Source organism: Notamacropus eugenii, chromosome 5, assembly GCF_028372415.1.
Source record: "Notamacropus eugenii isolate mMacEug1 chromosome 5, mMacEug1.pri_v2, whole genome shotgun sequence".
Taxonomy (NCBI): Eukaryota; Metazoa; Chordata; class Mammalia; order Diprotodontia; family Macropodidae; genus Notamacropus; species Notamacropus eugenii.
This window is the reverse complement of record NC_092876.1, coordinates 104,112,552-104,130,827: the sequence shown is the minus strand read 5'-3', so window position 1 is coordinate 104,130,827 and position 18,276 is coordinate 104,112,552. Positions and strand designations below refer to the sequence as shown.

General features: G+C 39.1%; 1 protein-coding gene across 6 annotated transcripts in view; it reads left to right on the top strand.

Annotated features, from left to right (window-relative positions):
- The window catches only part of WDFY2 (WD repeat and FYVE domain containing 2), a 159,550-nt gene extending 141,700 nt beyond the window's left edge, over positions 1 to 17,850 (top strand). For 5 of the 6 annotated variants that reach the window (XM_072610478.1, XM_072610480.1, XM_072610483.1 and 2 more), the window contains 4 exons: positions 4,642 to 4,743; positions 5,729 to 5,859; positions 7,994 to 8,102; positions 10,866 to 17,850. In XM_072610478.1, coding sequence (XP_072466579.1) covers positions 4,642 to 4,743; positions 5,729 to 5,859; positions 7,994 to 8,102; positions 10,866 to 10,895 — 372 coding nt within the window. In that variant the 3' untranslated portion in view covers positions 10,896 to 17,850. Of the gene's footprint in view, positions 1 to 4,641; positions 4,744 to 5,728; positions 5,860 to 7,993; positions 8,103 to 10,439; positions 10,841 to 10,865 lie in introns of those variants that run through there. The other variant, XM_072610479.1, reaches the window with a different exon arrangement.
- Positions 17,851 to 18,276: the final 426 nt, after the last annotated feature.

Here is an 18,276-nt window from a genome sequence, read left to right as displayed (position 1 = left end):
ATCTGGATAGGTTATTTTTAAATAGAAAGCAACAGTATTCTTCTCACATGACAGTTTTTTGAAGGGAAATACCTTTTGGTTTTACAGTTATCTTTCCACCAAATTTACTATGATACAAACTTGTTAATTACCATTTTCCCATTTCTCTAGGATCATTTTAAGAATTAGCCATTACATATATAATCTTGTCTTGAGAGCTACACTTAGAAAGACAACAGAGGGAGGCCCCCATGACTACATGCCTCCCTGTTCCATTTGGTTTGTAAGAATAGTTGTTATTATTGGCAGTGTAATACTTTTTAAGTGTCATTACTTAAATGCTTAAGAAGATTAAAGCTTTATTTGTTCAATCCATTAATCCACAGGAGTTCTATTAGCAGCTAATTAAAGTCAGCATTACTGTTAAGTAGTGAGGAAATTGTAAAATTTTTATTCTTGAAAAATACCTCTGAGTGTGACAGAAGATGAGAATAGTTCATTTTGGAATAGTTGTAGAAAGACAAGAAGGCACGCTAATGTTTTGTTGCAGAGTTATGAATTGGTATAACTGTTCTAGAAAGCATTTTGGAAATGTGCAAAGTGACAATAGTGTCCGTAATGTTTAATCCAGAGGTTTCACAGATAGGCATGTAGCCTTCAGAGAGATCGCTGACAAAAGGAAGGCTCCACAGACCCCCAAAATAGTCACGGCAGCATTTTTCAGGGGTAACAAAGAAGTGGGAACAAAGATCTGGGGAAAAGCTAAACAAGCTGTGAAGCGGTGATGTAACGAGGTATCGTTGTGCTGTAAGAAGCAGCACATGTGATGGCCGCAGAGAAGAGTAGTGAGATTTGCATGGACTGATGCAAAGTGGAGCCACACAGTGATCGTGAAAATGTTAGAGGAGACTGAACGTTGTGAATTAAAGGACAAGCTTCACCCCAAAGAAGGAATATCTGAAAACATCTCATTCCCCCACTCTTGTGCAGAGATTGAGGGCCAGAGGTGTGGAACACTGCATAAAACAAAGGTTTTTTAGATGTATTTGATGGGTTATGCTAAATTTTTTCTTTTTAAAAAAATATTTGTTGTTTAAAAAGATGGTTCTTTGGAATGAGGAATGAGTAAAAATACAGTAAAATATCATTAAATATATGTCCCCCTCTCCAAAAAAAAGCAAAACATCTTGATACTATTAACAAAGAAGTGAGGCATAGATTTGCAGTATAGACAAGGAATCACAGATTCGAATCCTGGCTCTTCCATTTACTTCTTGTTGGACTTTGGCAATCTGTTTAAGCTTTCTGGGCTTCAATTTCTTCATCTGTAAAATAAGGGAGTGGGGGTGGACTCAGTAACCTCTAAGTTGCCTTCCAGTTTTAGCTCTGTGAGCCTATGGTCCTCAGTAAGGGTATTTATAGTGTGTTCCTCTATCCAGGAGAAGATTTGCACTATTAACAGCTTTAATTACCTGCTTGGTCATCTTTCACAATGTGACCTACCTTCATTTAGAAATGGTCAAACTTGGCTGTGTAAATACCTCTGTTTGCTACTTTGCAACACCTGCTTTAATATTTTTAAAAACTGATATTTTTCCATTTGTGTCCCAGAATTATAGGTTGCCTTTGATAACATAATAGCCCCAGCCTTGGTATAAAGTATTAGGTTTCCAATAGCTAATTCAGTTCATAGAGCAGGGGACCCTTTTTATATCATGAACCCTTTGAGAACTCTGGCAAAAGTGGAAGAAGTTCTTTTTTTAATTCCTAATTGAAAGAGATGCTAAATTTCATTTAGAAGGTAGAGACAATAAAGATGTCATTTTTTCAGTCATAACAACTAGCATTACATAACACTTTATGTCTTACAAAATGCTTTACAGCAGTACCTCATTTGGTCTTCACAACACCCCTAAGAGGTGGATGCTATTATTGTCTTCTTTTTATAGATGAGGAAACAGAGAAACAGGTTCAATTGCCTGGGATCACACAGTTAGTGAGTGTTCAAAGCAGGATTTGAACTCAAGTCTTCATGACTCTAGGTCCAGTGCTCACCATCCAGGAAGCACTATGGAGGGAATTTTCTTTAATGCCCAGTGATCTAGATGGAGCAGTTCAGTGAAGCATTTGCTTCTAAAAGGTCATCTTGGCCACCAGTGTTTTAGAAAGCATAGCCCAGTTGCGATATTCTGAGCAACTAACTCTGAGTTGGGTAAACTAGAGGCAGTAATGGAAGGAGGCGATGTCAGATCTAGTATGAAAATCCAAGAAAGATCCTCTTCTTTTAAAGCTCTTTTCACAGTCCCTTTCTGAAAAACCTATAACTCCACATCAATATAATAGAGCTAGAAACTTCTCTGACTGTATCTTTTTTTTAAATCTCTGATTTCTCCTTCTATCCCCTAAGAAAGGTAGTCCTTGGGCATCCAGGAAATACCACAGCAGAGGCTAATCTTTGCAGCTACCAAATTCACTTCCCTAAAAATTTGGTAAATTAATCATTTCTAAAAGATGTTAGGTACTGTCGTTGTTTGGAAATCACAGCCCTGTACCTAGAATATTTTCAGTCATACTTTGCTGGTTTCTAGGTATTCTGTGTACATCATTTGAGAATACATCTAAATTTCTCATCTTATTAAGGGGGGGAATCTGCTAATAAATTAATTACTGGAAGCAAAAAACCACTATGCTACCTAACTGTTCACAGACATTTTTGAAATCTGTCCACAAGACCCCAGATTAAGAACCTCTGACATAGAAGATGTTAGAAATACCAGGGGAGTCTTAATGGTGGACGTAGGACTTTAAATAGCATTTGAAAGATTGGTAAGGATCCAAAAATCTACAATCAAATCTTTTCATGAGCAAAGACCTAAAGGCAAGAATCAACTTGATCTAATCCCCAATAGTAAATATCACATGATTTCTCTGTATATACCAAATGAGGATTTTTTTTTTTAAATGGACATTTCTGGATTTGAATCTTCATTTTTCTTAAAAATAAAAAATTATTTTTTAAATCACAGCATAGAGAAACCAACCTTTTGTGGGGCAGAAATGTTCTTTTAAACTAAAAACCTTATAAATGTAGACATGTGGACAAGAAATCAAATCAGATCTTGGCCCTTTTCTTTGTTTCCAGACAGACAGCTGGACCTGGCCATGGCCTTAATATACCAATATTTTAAGTTCCCTACAACTCTTTTAAATATGGATTTCAGTCCCTCTGCTAAATGATGAGCGCTGTTGGGCTAGACATTTCCAGAAAGTGAATAATAGCCAGTTTCCCTAACAACTCCTATGTGCAATTAAAGTGGAGTGACTACAATTTAAAAAAGGCAGGCTTTATGGAAACATCATAAAGATTTAAGCATAACATCATAGATTGCTGAGAACAAAACCCAGCCATATTAACCAAGTTTGAAGCAATTAGAGATGAGATCATTTTTTCAAGTTTTGTTGGTACCTCTTGTTTTTTTATAGCCCAATTATTTCCAGGTAGATTCCCTTCCCACACAGAACTCTCCCTTGTAACAAAGAAAAACCGTAAAGCAAGAAGTCAGCTAGCTTGGCTACCCAAAGGGGGGATCATTTTGAACAAATGCTCATGTATCACTTCTCCAGTCTGGGGTAAAGTGGAAAGACTGAAGGGCTGAACTCGCTTATCTCTGAAGACTTCTTCCACAGCTAAATCCTCTGATCCTCAAAGAGCCAGAACCTCAAACAGTGACAGCTCTTACCTGCTAATAGCTAAAATGCCCTGGAGCTGTTGTGGGAGAGAATTGGTGGGTTGTCTGCTCAGGGATTCTTTTACACCTTGATGACGATATCAACATCTTTTAATAGGAAACAGGATGATGTGTATCTGATTAAATGAATGGTTCAGAACAATATAAGAAGGCCAGTGAGGTTAATGGGGTTTTTTTGATGTTATTAAATATTGTTGGGAATAGACTAATAAATTAAGCAAAAAAGTAGTCACAGGTTTTAATCAGCAGCATTATAAGCACGTCTGATTTAGGTTTCCTCGATGTACATGCTGTCTTTACGTAGCCAGACACAGCACGGCATAGTGGATAGAGAGTCAGTCTGTGAAGCCAATTGGACCTCGGTTCAAATCTTCCATGTCTGACCCATTCTGGCTGCATAACATTGGGCAAGGCTCTTTGTCTCTTAATGCTTTAGGCCGGGGCAGGGGAGGGGTCACACTCAAATAGAAATGGATCCCAGACACTTGTTGGCTTAGAAAACCACAAATTAACATCTATTTTGTTTTTTTATTTATACCGTCAAACATTTCCCAGTTGCATTTTAATCTTCTGGACCTGAGCCCTTGGTAATGTCTCTGCCCCAGACAGTTCTCTACAGTTTTAAGTTTTTCAAAGAAGACTGCATTGTTAGAAGGTGTTTTCCTCATTTAGGAGTGCCTGACACCCTTGAAACCCCAGGTCCAGGCCCTATGGTTGTCATACTTACTTTTTCCTGTTTTGTTTCCCCAATCCCACCTCCTCCCAAAAGAACTTAAGCTTGAAGACAGGAACTGTTTGAGTCTTATCTTGTTTATACTCACATAGTATTGACTCTTGAATCATTGAATTATCAGTTGCATCCTTTTGAATGCTGATTGTCATGGCCTTTTCTGTTTGTGTTTTTGTTGACAAGACTCCTGAATGGTTGGACAGCGATTCCTGTCAAAAGTGTGACCAGCCTTTCTTCTGGAATTTCAAGCAAATGTGGGACAGTAAAAAAATTGGCTTGAGACAGGTTAGTTTGTTGGGTAATTTACGCACATGCACACACACACACGCACACACACAAAATAACTTTATCTTATTGGGTTATTTTGGAAAATGTGGGGGGAAGAAGAGTCACCTTGTGACTAAAATTAATTCCTCTCAATTATACTTTGCCTATTATAGTTCATTCTTACTTGATCAGCTTTAGGAAAATGCAGTCACTTACTCACTTAGTCCCCCTCCCTCTTCACACATAGCACTACAGCTGGTCCTGTCTTTGGCAGTTTCTTTCTGCTTTGAATAGTACCTATCCAGTGTACATGGCTTAGTCTTCCATTTGTATAGTAAGATCCTGGAGGGCAAAAGTCACTTATTCTCCTTAATACCTTGCATATTGCCAAGACTTAACTTTTTTAATGAGCTCCAGAGATGTCTGCTGAAACAATCTCTAAATTCAGGCATGTAGAAAGCAATAACTTTTATGCCACACTAAGTGTCAAAGTCTTGCAAAAACTGCTCTTTTCCCTTTTTCATGTTCTCCTCTTCATTTCAGTCCTCAAGTTTGCCCATAGCGCCATCTTCTCCATTGTTGCCTTGTTTTTTTTCCAGAGGAGACAAACATTAGAGTACTCATAAAATGGAAGTAGTCTTCATCAAGCCAATCCTCATCATCCCTATCCATAGAACACCCTTGGGAGATGCAGCATTAAGCCAGCTCCTTCTCCTTCTCTAATTTCCAGAATGTTGTAATGACGAAGCGTTGAGACAACCAAATGGTCCTCATCCATAAGAACTGATATTTACATTTCTGAGTAAACAGCTGACAGCAGGTGGAATCCATCTAGATTCCCTTCCCATGTTTCTATCACCATCGTGGGCCATTTCAGGGATGAGTCATTTCACTTTGGAGTCTTGCTGTCTGTATGTGATTCTGGCAAGTGGTGGGTAGGGCCCTAGCTCAAGGTGTGGTGGTGGCCATGTTGAATATCTCTGTCTCTTGTTCCTTTTTTCAGCACCATTGTAGGAAGTGTGGCAAGGCCGTCTGTGGCAAATGCAGCTCCAAGCGTTCCTCCATCCCACTGATGGGCTTTGAATTTGAAGTGAGAGTCTGTGACAGCTGTCATGAGTCCATCACGGATGAAGAGTAAGTCTCACTAGCATGTTGTATAACTCAAATAAAAAAGGTCAAATGTGGTAGCTGCAGTTAATTGAAAACCCAAAGTAGCATCTATCTGTCTTAATAGTAGCCAGCTTAGAAGATATACCACAGGCTCTGATAAAGTACATTCTAGAGATGTTCTCTCCTCCTGCTCTACAACCAAGCAGTTTGTGGTAGGTGCCTAAAGAGCTCCATCCCTTTGCCATTCTCAGTCCAAGTAGTGGAAACTATGGGATATTTGCATTTCTGTGACTTAAATATAGTCCATGAGTGAATCCTTATGGACAGTTTGCCATGATGGAAAGCATGCTGAGAGGCCTGCCAGGCCATGTCTTACACTCAGAAGAAAAGGGGATGTCAATCTTTTCCTTGACCAACATGTGATCTTCACTGGAGCTGTAAGATGAATTTCCCAAGAGGCTGCTGCTTACTCTCTCCCTCAATAGACATACCTATTTGCCTAAGTTTTCAGACTGGCTGCCCCTATAATTCTTCCCAATAGCCAAACTATACACACTGGGTTACTATAGTCTAGTGACTTTGAGGGACCAGCCTTAACATTTGAGCTATCCTATATTCAAAGTCACCTAATTAAAAAAATTAAAAGTGTACTCATCACTCTGGAAATCATTCTGCATTTTCTTGAATCCCATGGAGTGCTTTGTTTTTTCTTATGCACTTTTTTAAAAGAAACAACCTGAAACCATCACTCCCTAGGCCCTCCCTCCCCCCTGTTACCCCAGCATCTTGGAGAGTCAGAAATCGCTTGATACAATAGGTCTGTAAACTGAATACGAACAGAAGGTTGTCTTCTTTAGTTTGGGTTTCTACAAGTTATTGCTTTTCAGAAAAAATCTTTCAACAGAAACTTCTGCTCAATTACAGAAATTTAAAGCTTAGGTGAAGACATCTTTCCCAAAGTCTCTATCATGCCCTAAACATCTTGCAAGTCTCTTTTTTTTTTTTCTCCTTTTTTTTTCCTATAATGGTAAGAAGTAAGGGATCGATATTCAAGTTATATTTACATTTTGTGATGCTTGGTTGAGGCTGGCCTTTTGCTTTTATCCCCAGAACTTAACACAGGGCCTGGCATATGGTAGTTGCATAATGAAAGTTTATTAAGTGACTGAATGGTATGTGTGGAGAAAATGCACGAGTCTGCCTTTTGAAGAAATAGTGACCTTTGAGGAGACAGGAGGATAGCCTTCCGTCTTGTATGTTCAGGGTGGCCCTTGGAACACCTTTGAACTGGGCAAACCAGGAAACAAGTTTCCTGTGATAAGTACTAGGGATACAAAAATGGGAGCGGGGGAGGGAGACAGTCCTTGACTTCAGGAAGCTTATAGTCTAATGGGGAAAATGTTGAGGAGGGGAGAGATAGACAGAATGAGACTTATCCCCAGGAGCATGGCAAAATAAATCAAGCAAGGTCCACAGAGCAGTCAGGGGAGAAATGAGACACATCTGGGCTAAGCGTCCTCCCAGAGTTTATGTCCCTGTCTTCCAGTCAGAGAAGATAGTAATTAGGGTATTTAGGTGGAAAGCCCAGAGTTAGTCCACCTCGGTTAGCCCATGCAGATGGAATGCACTGAGCTCAACCTCAAATAGGAGGAAGAGAATGGGCTAATGGGGAAATTGTAGGACATTTGAAATGATACCTACCTACTTCCTTACACAAACAAAATCCATCTTTTTAGCACTAATATTCTACCCGTGCTGCTATATGGCTTCAAATTACTAAACACTGCAATCTCTAAAGAAATCTGATTGGTGGGTGACCCAGAGGGCAGTGGAGAGGCATGTGAAAAATATATTACCAATGATTACTTAATAAAAATAGGTTGGTCAGGTAGCAAGGATAGGCTGTCAAGTAAAGCAGGTATTAAGTACTTACTATATGCCAGGCTATGTACCTAAAGTCAAGTCAGATCTTGTGATATCTCTAGCAGTGACCTTCTGAAAATAGGACTACTGTGGATAACTAACAATGAGATCCAAGTTTATTCCTATCTATGCTTACAATATATATGTGTGCGTGTGTAATATGCATATGTTATATATAAATATATGCATACGCACATTTTTTTGCCAACTAAATATATATATTTTTTCCTTCCAGACGCGCACCCACAGCTACCTTCCATGACAGTAAACATAATATTGTTCACGTACATTTTGATGCGACCAGAGGATGGTTATTGACTTGTGGAACAGACAAAGTTATTAAGGTAAGAGATCATCTTAGGTTAATTTATTTTTTATGTTAAAATTTTCCCTCTCTCATTTTGATATAGTAATTGTGATTTGTGAGACAGCATGCAGGAGATCAACATTATTCACACACACTTGGCATACGTGGTGGTGGGGAGCTTTAGGGATTTTAAGGCAGTCTTTGCCCTCCAAGAGTTTACATTTTGATTGAGGAGATAGAATAAACATGTAACAAGGTAAATAATAGTATGTGGCTTCATAAAAGATGGATGCTTCATCCTCAGTGGACAGAGAGCTGGCCGTGAAGCCAGGAAGACCTGGGTCCTATTTCTGATACATAGTGGTTGCGTTACTTAAGATCACTTAACCTCTCAATGTTCTAGGAAGGAAGTGTCAAACTTGGATTCCCCACAATTCCCGAGTGGGCCAAACCAGATTTAAAATATAATTGGAAAATACTTCTCAAAATAAATAAAAATACAGTACAACATAGATAATGTATTAATCTGTGGCTTTCTCTGTCAATATGTGGCCAGTATTTATTTGACTTTGACACCACTGCTCTAAGCACTCTCTGAGAGTAAGTTTCAGAAAAGGTGTCAACTTGTTTTGGTAGAAAGGAATCTTCTAACCAAGTTGTTTCTTGGCCAGTGAAATCACAGGTCCAGTGTCTCGGTACATTCATCAGATATTTAAAAAATAAGTGCCTTAGTGAGTGTGTGTGTAGCATCATGGGTAGAAAGCTGGACCTGTCAGGAAGACCTGGGTTTAATTCCCACCCTATCACACAAGCACTTGGTCCATTAGGTAAGTCATCACATTGCCTTTGGTAACTGTCAAAGAGTAAGTGGCCAGAGTAGGTATTAATTTGCATCGTTGGAAGAAAAATTCCTCACCAGAGGCACCCTAGGTGGATGAAATCCCAGACGTAGACCAAAATAAGCACTCTAATGTTTTAATGGGAGGTAACCGTGTGAGCTGATGTGTTTGTGATGAAGATCATAGACAGAATCTCTCCTACAGAAAGATCTTGTATTCATGTGGCAAAATGGGAGAAGTTAGCACTTAGTGGGTCAGGTTTTCCTCTCTTCTAATCATTGAGTATAGTGAGTGAAATGGCTAAAACTGATACTGTTTCTCCCCCTCCCTTCTTCTGCCCCTTCTAATCACCAGCGTAGAATATATTTTAGTTAATTCTAAAATTGAGACATGAAGCAAATGAGGGAAAAACATTGAATATGGTTTTTAAAAGAAGATACTAAATCACTAAGCTAGAAATGATTGACAGAGAGTTCTGTTTAGTTATGCAACTAGAAAATGGGTGAATTTGATTCTCTAGAGAAAAGTGGGAATTCACCATCTCTTGAAGGAAAGGGTAACAAATAAGGTCCCTCTTTACAGTGAAAGCAATCATTCAGTCAAAAAGCTAGGGTTTTTTCTAATTAAAAAATGGTGACAGTGTCCCACTCCACCCAGAGAGAGAGTAGTAGTATAGCAAAGTGATTTGAACTTGAAGTCCAGGGAGACCTGAATTCAAACCCCACTTCCCACTTTGTATTAGCTCTATGACAGTGGGTAAGCCATTAACATTTGAGTCTCAGTTTCCTCATATCTAGGGGCAGCTGGGTGGCGGTGCTCAGCCTGGAGTCAGGAAGACTCATCTTCCTCAGCTCAAATCCAGCCTCAAACACTTACTCGCTCTGTGACCCTGGGCAAGTCACTTCACCCTGTTTGCCTCAAATTTCCTCATCTGTCAAGTGAGCTGGAGGAGGAAATGACAAACCACTCCCGTATCTTTGTCAAGAAAACCCCAAATGGGGTCACAAAGAGTCAGACACAATTGAAATATGACCAAACGACAACAAACAACATTCCTCATCTCTAAGATGGGAACAATAGTACATTGTGCTGCCTGCCTCCAAAGGGGATTGTGGGATGCTCTGTAAATGTAAGTTGTTAGAATCATTGGTTATCATGACAGCACTCTAGAACCTCTCTAAGTATTGTATTGTCTGAGGGATTTCCCAGTCCCTAATAATAGAGGAGTTCCCAATTCTAAAAAACTAAAGAACTATCATCCCCCCACTGTTTTTCCTGAGAATCAAAAAATGACCACCAGTGGCCATGGATGACAGCAGTGGAGAATCCTTGAAATGAGACCTAAGCTTCTACTTTTGGTCAAACTCTGTCCCTGGGCCAAACCAGTTGTGAAAGAAAACAAATCTTTTTCCTTATCCTTAGTTGATTAAGAATTATATTTTTATAGTTTGACTTAGTTCCTGAAGAAAAAGGCTCAGAGGAAGCTTTGAATTTAGAACTACATAAGAACATAAAGATTATCTCTCCTTTTACAGATGCAGGAACTAAACTGAGGAAAATGAAATGACTTGCGTAAAGACATACACAGCCAGTACCATATAGTCTGGTTTTAAACCCATATCCTTTTATTGCAAGTGCCCTGGTTTTTTTCCAATTCATCATGCTGCTTTTTTTTTTTTTTTGTGGTGAGGGGGAGAGGTACAGGATTAAATTCTTAGAAACTTTTGTTATTCAGGTATGAATATAACTTATTGATACATTAATATAAAATACAGTGTTGCAGAAGGCTTTGTACAGTGCCTGGAGTGTAGTAAGTGCTATAGAAATGTTAGCTATTATTACTGTTACATAAATATATCCCATAACGTAACTTAAAATGATATATTAACGTTGACATTAAATATAAGTAACTCAATAAATTTGTAGATTTCTTGAGATCTCTTTTTCTTCTTTTTTAACAGCTGTGGGATATGACGCCAGTGGTATCTTGATGATGTTTTCCAGAACCCAAAAAACAGTATTTCCGGAAGCAACAGTCATTCTGACCCGAATCATTGAGGAAGATAAAAGTAAAGCTGAGTGTGGTGGGCAGGAAGGGCTAGACTCAAGAATCTGAGTTCATTTTAAGTCATCTCCCAGTGTGGGGCGAATTCTAGCAAGGAAACTCTTATTTCAACTTATTCACACAATAGAAAAAGATATTTTTTTAAGCAAATGGTTTGTACAATCTGACCGTGCTGCAGTGTTTTGAGTTTGTCTGAAAAAAATTCTGTGTAGGACAGTTGTTTAGTTTTTAATATTTCAGCACTTCCTTGTTCTTGCTGCTTTGTTTGTATGAAATGAGGGAGGTGTCTTTTGAGGGGGCGGGGATGGTCTTTGTGATTCCCCCTGTTCCCCACCTCAGGATATATTCTACCACATGCTCAGCATCGTTTTGACCTCCTGTTCATCACAAATCTGCTCTCCAGAAAGAATGTACTGAAGCTATTTATTGTTAATGTTTCTGAGTTCATCTCCAATTCAGCGGAGACATCTGTGAAGACTGACTGACTTCTTGAAGGAGCTAAGCAACTGTGCCTGACTCTATCCAGTCTTTATCTAACAAATCAACTTCTTTAGTTTCCTGGACCACAGAAGGAAAATGGAGTTTTTCCTGCCTTCCCCCTGCTTCTCCTAAAAATAGTGGTTAAGCTACCCCACAGCCATCTAAAAGATGTCCAAGAAGTGGATGATTACAGCTGGGAGCATCCATCTCCCATTAGCATTAGCATCTGTGTTAATCTGAACTCAGCTGTAACCACACAAGCTATTTTAAATTAAATTTTAGTGACCAGCCTCTCTTAGGTTTCACCAAGCCACATGTTATAAAACCAGTTGTCTCTTAGTTATGTGTTACTTCTGACCTTAAATGTGTTCATTTGTATAAAATTTTAATTGGATCTCATCTTTTTTCTTCCCTACGCAAACTATGCATTAAGGAAAAAAAGATCATGGAACTGATCCAGATGTCCTGCATGCTTAAATGTTCTATCCCTTGAGACACTTGGTATCGTGGAATTCTGCATTTTCGTGCTATTTTCCTTTTGGGCAAAAACTCTAACTTTTTAAACGAAAATGTAAAATAATGCATTTTAAAGTGAACCAAAATGGCCTGCCTATTATTGTGGGTTTTTTTTTTAACTTCTTTCATTTTGAATCCTAAAAGAAATAAAATGAAACCCAGCTAGGGGAAATTGCTAGCTCTTCTAGATGTGAAAAGGAGAACCAGTCCCTTTCCCCCTAATATCCCATTTCTTATCTAAAAAATTTACTTTTTTATTCTCTTTTATGGAGAAGCTCATTCCCATTACACTGAAATACCTTATTTCCTCTGTACCTCATACAGATCTGAGTTTGGAAACTTTTTTCAAAGGATAGATAGAGGGTGGGAGGGGTATGGAAAGTGTCCCTTTTAATTTCCTCCTTTCTGGAAAGCAGACAGTCTTATGGTACTACAGTATAGACTTATTTTTATCATTTATTTTCCTCTTCTTGGTTTTCTGGCATGGCTGATGGTTAGCGCCAGACCCTCATGATGAACTCTGCTTCCTGGTTCTGTGACCTCTTCAATAAATTGGTGGTGGTTATGACTGCCCAAGAGGCCTTGGGGAAAATAACACTGTGCATTGCCTTATTAAATTGAACATTTATGCTTGTAAACCAGAAATTTTAACAAAGCATGGGGCGAGAAATATCCCCATGTTACTGTAACTCACCCCTTGACCCCTCAAAGTGTACATAGGACAAAATATACCCTAAGGAATATAATCACTTAACACTTTTTTTTTTTTGCCTCCCCCAGATCCTCTCCTTGCTGTTGATAGCTGCTATAATCACCATTTTGAATGTCTTCTGCATGTCTGTCGGTCTCACTTGACAGCTTTTAAAAAGAACCAGATGATATTCTGATTTTTTAAGATACTCGAATGCCTATGGTCTAGTATATGCCTGGATCTCATTGCCCTATTACTACTTTCTAAGTACTGAAAGGTGGAGGTAATCCACAGAAATGAATGGCCTTCTGTTCCATTTTCCTGCCTTCTTCGTATTCTAGCCAGTACAAGAAAAGGGAAATCTAGTATTAAGGAATTGATGGATCAAGTGCCCATCAGGCCTATGCACACATTCTCCAAATGAGCCAAAATTTCATTGGACAAATACTTGCACTTCTGTAAGATCACACGATTCTCTTAGCCTACTGGCGTTTGATTTAAATGTGATTTCTCCGCACAGATGTCTATATTCAAAAGTCTTTACAACACCATCTTCCTAACCAAGTCCAAAGATTTGCTCATAGTTTAAAGCCAGTCAAGGTAATCTCAAGTTTCATCAGTGGTATGAGTTTTGCGTTAAAAAAAATACCATAATGTTTGTAAGCTTTCACTGATTTGCTTTTTCCTTCCCTTGTCTGGGTGTCCTTAAGGTCATTTGAATTCAGTGAACATAGTTTAGCCACATGAAGTGATTATCTTGGAAACTCTATGAATGCATTAATTTTTAACATGTATTTCTGTACCAGGGGTGGGGAACCTGCAGCTTTGAGGCTACATGTGGCCCTCTAGGTCCTTAAGTGTAGCCCTTTGTATGTCCCAAGAGTGTAACCTCAAAGCCGCAGGTTCCCTACCCCTGTTCTATACCCCTTTCCCCCATCTAGCTGAGAGAAAATTCTCTGCTTATGGGATGTTTCTCCACCAGACATTTTCTGAAAGTTTCTGTCAGTCAGAATTGGAAGCTGCTTACATTTCTCTGTGGAGACTTTGACCATCTCTCTTAAGCTTCCTTTTCAATTACTGTCCATTTGGCTTGCCTTTGTACTTGACATATGTACCTTTGTTTCCTTTCTTAGGAACCTAATAGGATATTTTTTGAAAACAGGAAATTGTGATGATTTCACAGAATTTTTAGAGTGGCCATCTAGTCCAACTCATACCCAAGAAGGGGTCACTATTACAACATGAATTTTTTTGATTTCCACTCCTCCCTCCCCCCCCATTTGACCCAATAAGTAATCGTCCTTTTCATTTACTTCTTAGGAATTAGCATCACAAGAGGAAGCAACTCTACCATAATAGCAAAAAAAAAAAAAAATTAGTTTCAGATAAAGCAAAACTTAAAACTTTGTTTTGTTTCTCTGCCTCAGCAACTAGTCTTTCTGATTGACTTTTAAATTGTCATTCTCATTTGCCTTAATATTAATAAATGAGTCTTTGAATATCAGAACTGGAAAGGACCTTATGAAGTCATCTGCTAAGAAGCCCCACCCTCAAGGCCAGCTACACCTCAGTCATGTCAGACAGATCAATAGTGATGACCACATTCTTTGGCTGAGGTAGGGGGCTTGTGGAGGGTGGGGGTGGATGAGAATACAATAGGACATCTCTGGAGGAACTGTGAATATCACCTGGCGTAATAATACAGGCCTGGTCTTCAAAGTGATTTGGAGGCCTCCAACCAGGCCACTGGTAGGTAAAAAAGTATTATGCCTCCAGGTCCTGAGTTCTTTACTATAAAGTATATTTGATCTTTGGTGACTTTCTGTCACCAACTTTGGGGAACCAGGAGGTTGGTGAATATGTAATAATGGCCTTGGTGGCAGGTCTGCATATGCCCTTTTCAGATCTCAGCGCCACAGAGTCAGGCTTGAGGGCAGGAATTCAGGTGCCCACAAGTGTGTTTTTCTGAGGGCAGACCATGAAGGAACCTTTTTGGTGGGCTCTTCTTGGCAGACATCTTCCCTACTCAACTAACACCCTCGTTCTTTGGAAGTCTCATTTTTTAAGATATTTTTTTTTGCTAGTGCTAATTTCGTCTAAGAGAAGAGCAATCGCAAAGTAAAGTAATTAGATATCAGTGTTGAGCAATGAGATTCCCCAGTTTGTGATCATATTACAGAATCTTAAGGGGTAGGGAGGACTGAACCTGTGATTCTGCTGGGAACTTCTGAATGAAGACAGTAGCTTTACAATGCAGCTTGGCAACTTCACTGCACAACTTATAGACTTGGAAACTTGTTTAGAGCATTTGAAAAGTAAAGTGATTTACCCAAGGTCCTACAGCTGCCAGGAGTCTGGAGTAGCACCCAAATCCCAGTTTCCCTGACTCTGAGGCCAGCTTTTGTATCCACTGTCACAGCTGCCTCTTAACTGTACGTAAATGATCTTGTCACCAAGGTTTACATCTTGAAATACTGGAAATTAAAAGTCTTTCTTCCAACAGTTTACATTTTTTCATTCAAACCTAAGAAATTTTTCATTTTTGTCTCCTTTAAGATAGTTTAAGCTGTACTCGTGTGTGTGTGTGTGGTTGTGTGTGTGTGTGCGCGCACACGTGTTCTTTTAAAGTATGAAAGTAAGCAAGGATTCAGCAACCTGAACAGGAGAAACAAGAATAAAATTAACTCTTAAAACTTATCTGCCCATTTCATTCATTACAGTCTTATGTGGTATGAAGTGCCAAAAAATACAGGATATCCCAGAAGTCTTCAGTACATTTTTCCAGCTTTTAAAGGTTAAAACTACTCTAAGACTTTTGTGTATTCCTGGAACACTATACATTTTTACTATTAGAACACTGATCTTTAGGGGGTTGATAACATAATGAGAAACATCTTTCCCAGTACTCTGTGCTTTGAAAGAGGTTTAGCTGATCACTCCTGTCATTCCAGTGAAAGCCTCTCTTCTCATCTCAAGGCTTCTTTTCCTTTGTAAATGCCTGAAATGGTTAGCTTGAAATGGCCCCTAGTTTCATCATTTGTCATTTGATAAGCATTGGGTGTTCTCAGGGTACCTAGTCCAGTGGTTGGTGCAGTGGGATGGCTATAGAACACTACCTTCTACCTGTCTTTGTCTTTGTGGCTTTTACCTATTGAGTTCAAACTGGCTGTTACAGCCTGGTCACCACTCCCCTCCTTCATCCTGAGAGCAGCCCCAAGATGCGCCAGGTGTTTGTGACAGCAAGCTTGCTGGAGAGACAACAGGAGGACATTGCTCTGTACAATCCAATTCTGTGAAACTTCACTTGGCCTTGAGCTAACTTCTAACTACATGCTGTGTCCACCGTTTGGTACAGAAACTGGCAGCTGAAGTACTCCATCCTTAGAACATTTTCAGAGAGGGAATTAGCTAAACCCTGACTGTCACCACACATGTCAAGGAGAATTAGGATTCCTTTTTTCCCTAAAGAGATGGAGGTAAAAGAACTTGGTGTGGCCATTGGGATATCTGGCCCTGCAGGGCTTCCAAAATCCCATTTTTTGCCTTTATTGTCAATACAGCCCCCATTCCATTTGTGCTATAGGCTAGTTTTGCCTTCTATTTCCAATGCCTAAAGTATTTTATGACAATATAGTGTAAAATCATCATCATTCTTAAACCTCATCTCAGCCAGCCTTGCAGGTAAGAACTCAAAACTTAGCAGACCATACAATTGTTGTTAATGTCACTGTTTCTACCATTGCAACTTACAAAAATTAGGAGAATTCCATGTTAGTCTTTGGGCTTATCACAAGCCAGACAATACCAGTATTAGGTGAGTGATTATCTGCAAGGCTTGATTAGATCAGATAAACAAGAGAAGACCACTCTCCCTTAGTTTCCTCTGTCAAATTCCAAGAAAGCACAGTCTATATTTTTTATCTATAGCTACATGGATATTTTGTTAGGGAAAAGGGAGATAAAGGGGATGGTGGCTAATCACTGTACAGTTTCCTAAAGAGATGTCTCAAATATTCCCTCTTGTGAATCTCCCTTCTCACCTTCCACCTCATATCATACCTTTATGTGTCTTACTGTGTCTCTTGTCCCCTCACCCCCAATCCCTCCAATCAGATAAGCTTCTTGAGTTCAGGGACTCTCTTACGTTTCATCAACTGAGTTATGTTTCTTTGTCCCCAGCACTAAGCCCAGTGCTTTGTACGTTGGAGACAACAAATGTTTGTAGGATTGGGTCAGCAATCATAGGGGAATCAAACTCACTTAGGAAAAAGACATTGAAATTACATGTTAACTTGGTGCAGATTAGAAACGGAGGCGTATGGGACTCAGATTAGGCCTTGACACTTTGGACCTTTTTCCTTATTAATGGAGAGGGAGGACTGTTGCTTATATGAAGGGGGAAATGGTTTATTTCTATTTGCATTTATATCTTTTGTTATTAAATGCAGCAGTAGACTATACCAACATAATGGATGGACCAAAACACTTGTTTCTTTTAACAGTTACATCTTGAGGTGTGTTTTATGTTACTGTGATTACATGTTTAAGGATATATTTTTCAATGTGTTGTCATTTTGCAAAAGAAAAATGTTATATTGTGAGTTCAAATCTATTACATACTGTACAACTTGCTGTAATCAAGAACGTAGCTCCTGCCCTTTTGTATTACCCCATCAGCCTCTATGGGGCAGATCTTTAATTGGTTGCATTAGCCTTATTTTATACGTTTGTTTGGGCTCCTCTTTTAAAATGAGAAAGTTCTCTGTGAATTACAGGGTAGAAATGTGATAAACATGAAAGTTGGAGTGAATCTCTTGAATGCTAGTCTATTTTTAAACCCTTCTACCCTTTGCTCTGGATATGAGAACAAAATACTGCTAAGTCCTCAGCAACCAGATCTTGCCAGCTGCTTCAAGACAGCCCTCTCAACATTATCTTCAGGAAATCTCTGTTCCTATTACAAAGGGATTCCACAACGTAATAGAATAATAAAGATTAAAGTTTCTCAAGTTAAATAATGCATATCTACCATGATAAAATGCTGTGGAATGGCCTGGTTTTTTTCCTTCCACTCCCTTTTTCTCTGACCTCTTCCATGTAACTGAAATGTATGTTTGTTCATTCAGTGATGTAATTAATGGATTCATTAAAAAGCTGCCTCCATGGTTCTAAAATAAACCTTTGTGAAACCTTCCTTTAATAGCCCTATACTTGGATTGTGGTTGAAGTCCTAATATACGAGCGTGGGATTGTTACTGGTAACTCATTGGAAATGGGTACCTTCATAGAGACTGCCATGGCTGAGATGTACAACTGAGGTGAGACTGAACCAGGTCAGCAGAACCCTGTAAGGAGGAGGTTCCAGAAGCTAAGATGAAGTGTTCTTCCTCCATATAACAGTCCTGAGGAATGAGATTATGGCAGACATGTTCTTTCTTTACCAGTTCTTAACTGGTAGACCATAGCAAAGAGAGCTGACATCAAAAACCGTGTTTGAATACTGACTGGAAACTTAGGCCTGGATATCAGTTTCCTCCTCTGAAACAAAGGGCCACGAGCTAGTTCTCTAGGGTTCATTCTTATGAACTTCTGTCTGAGAATCTTCTAAGCAAGCATATAA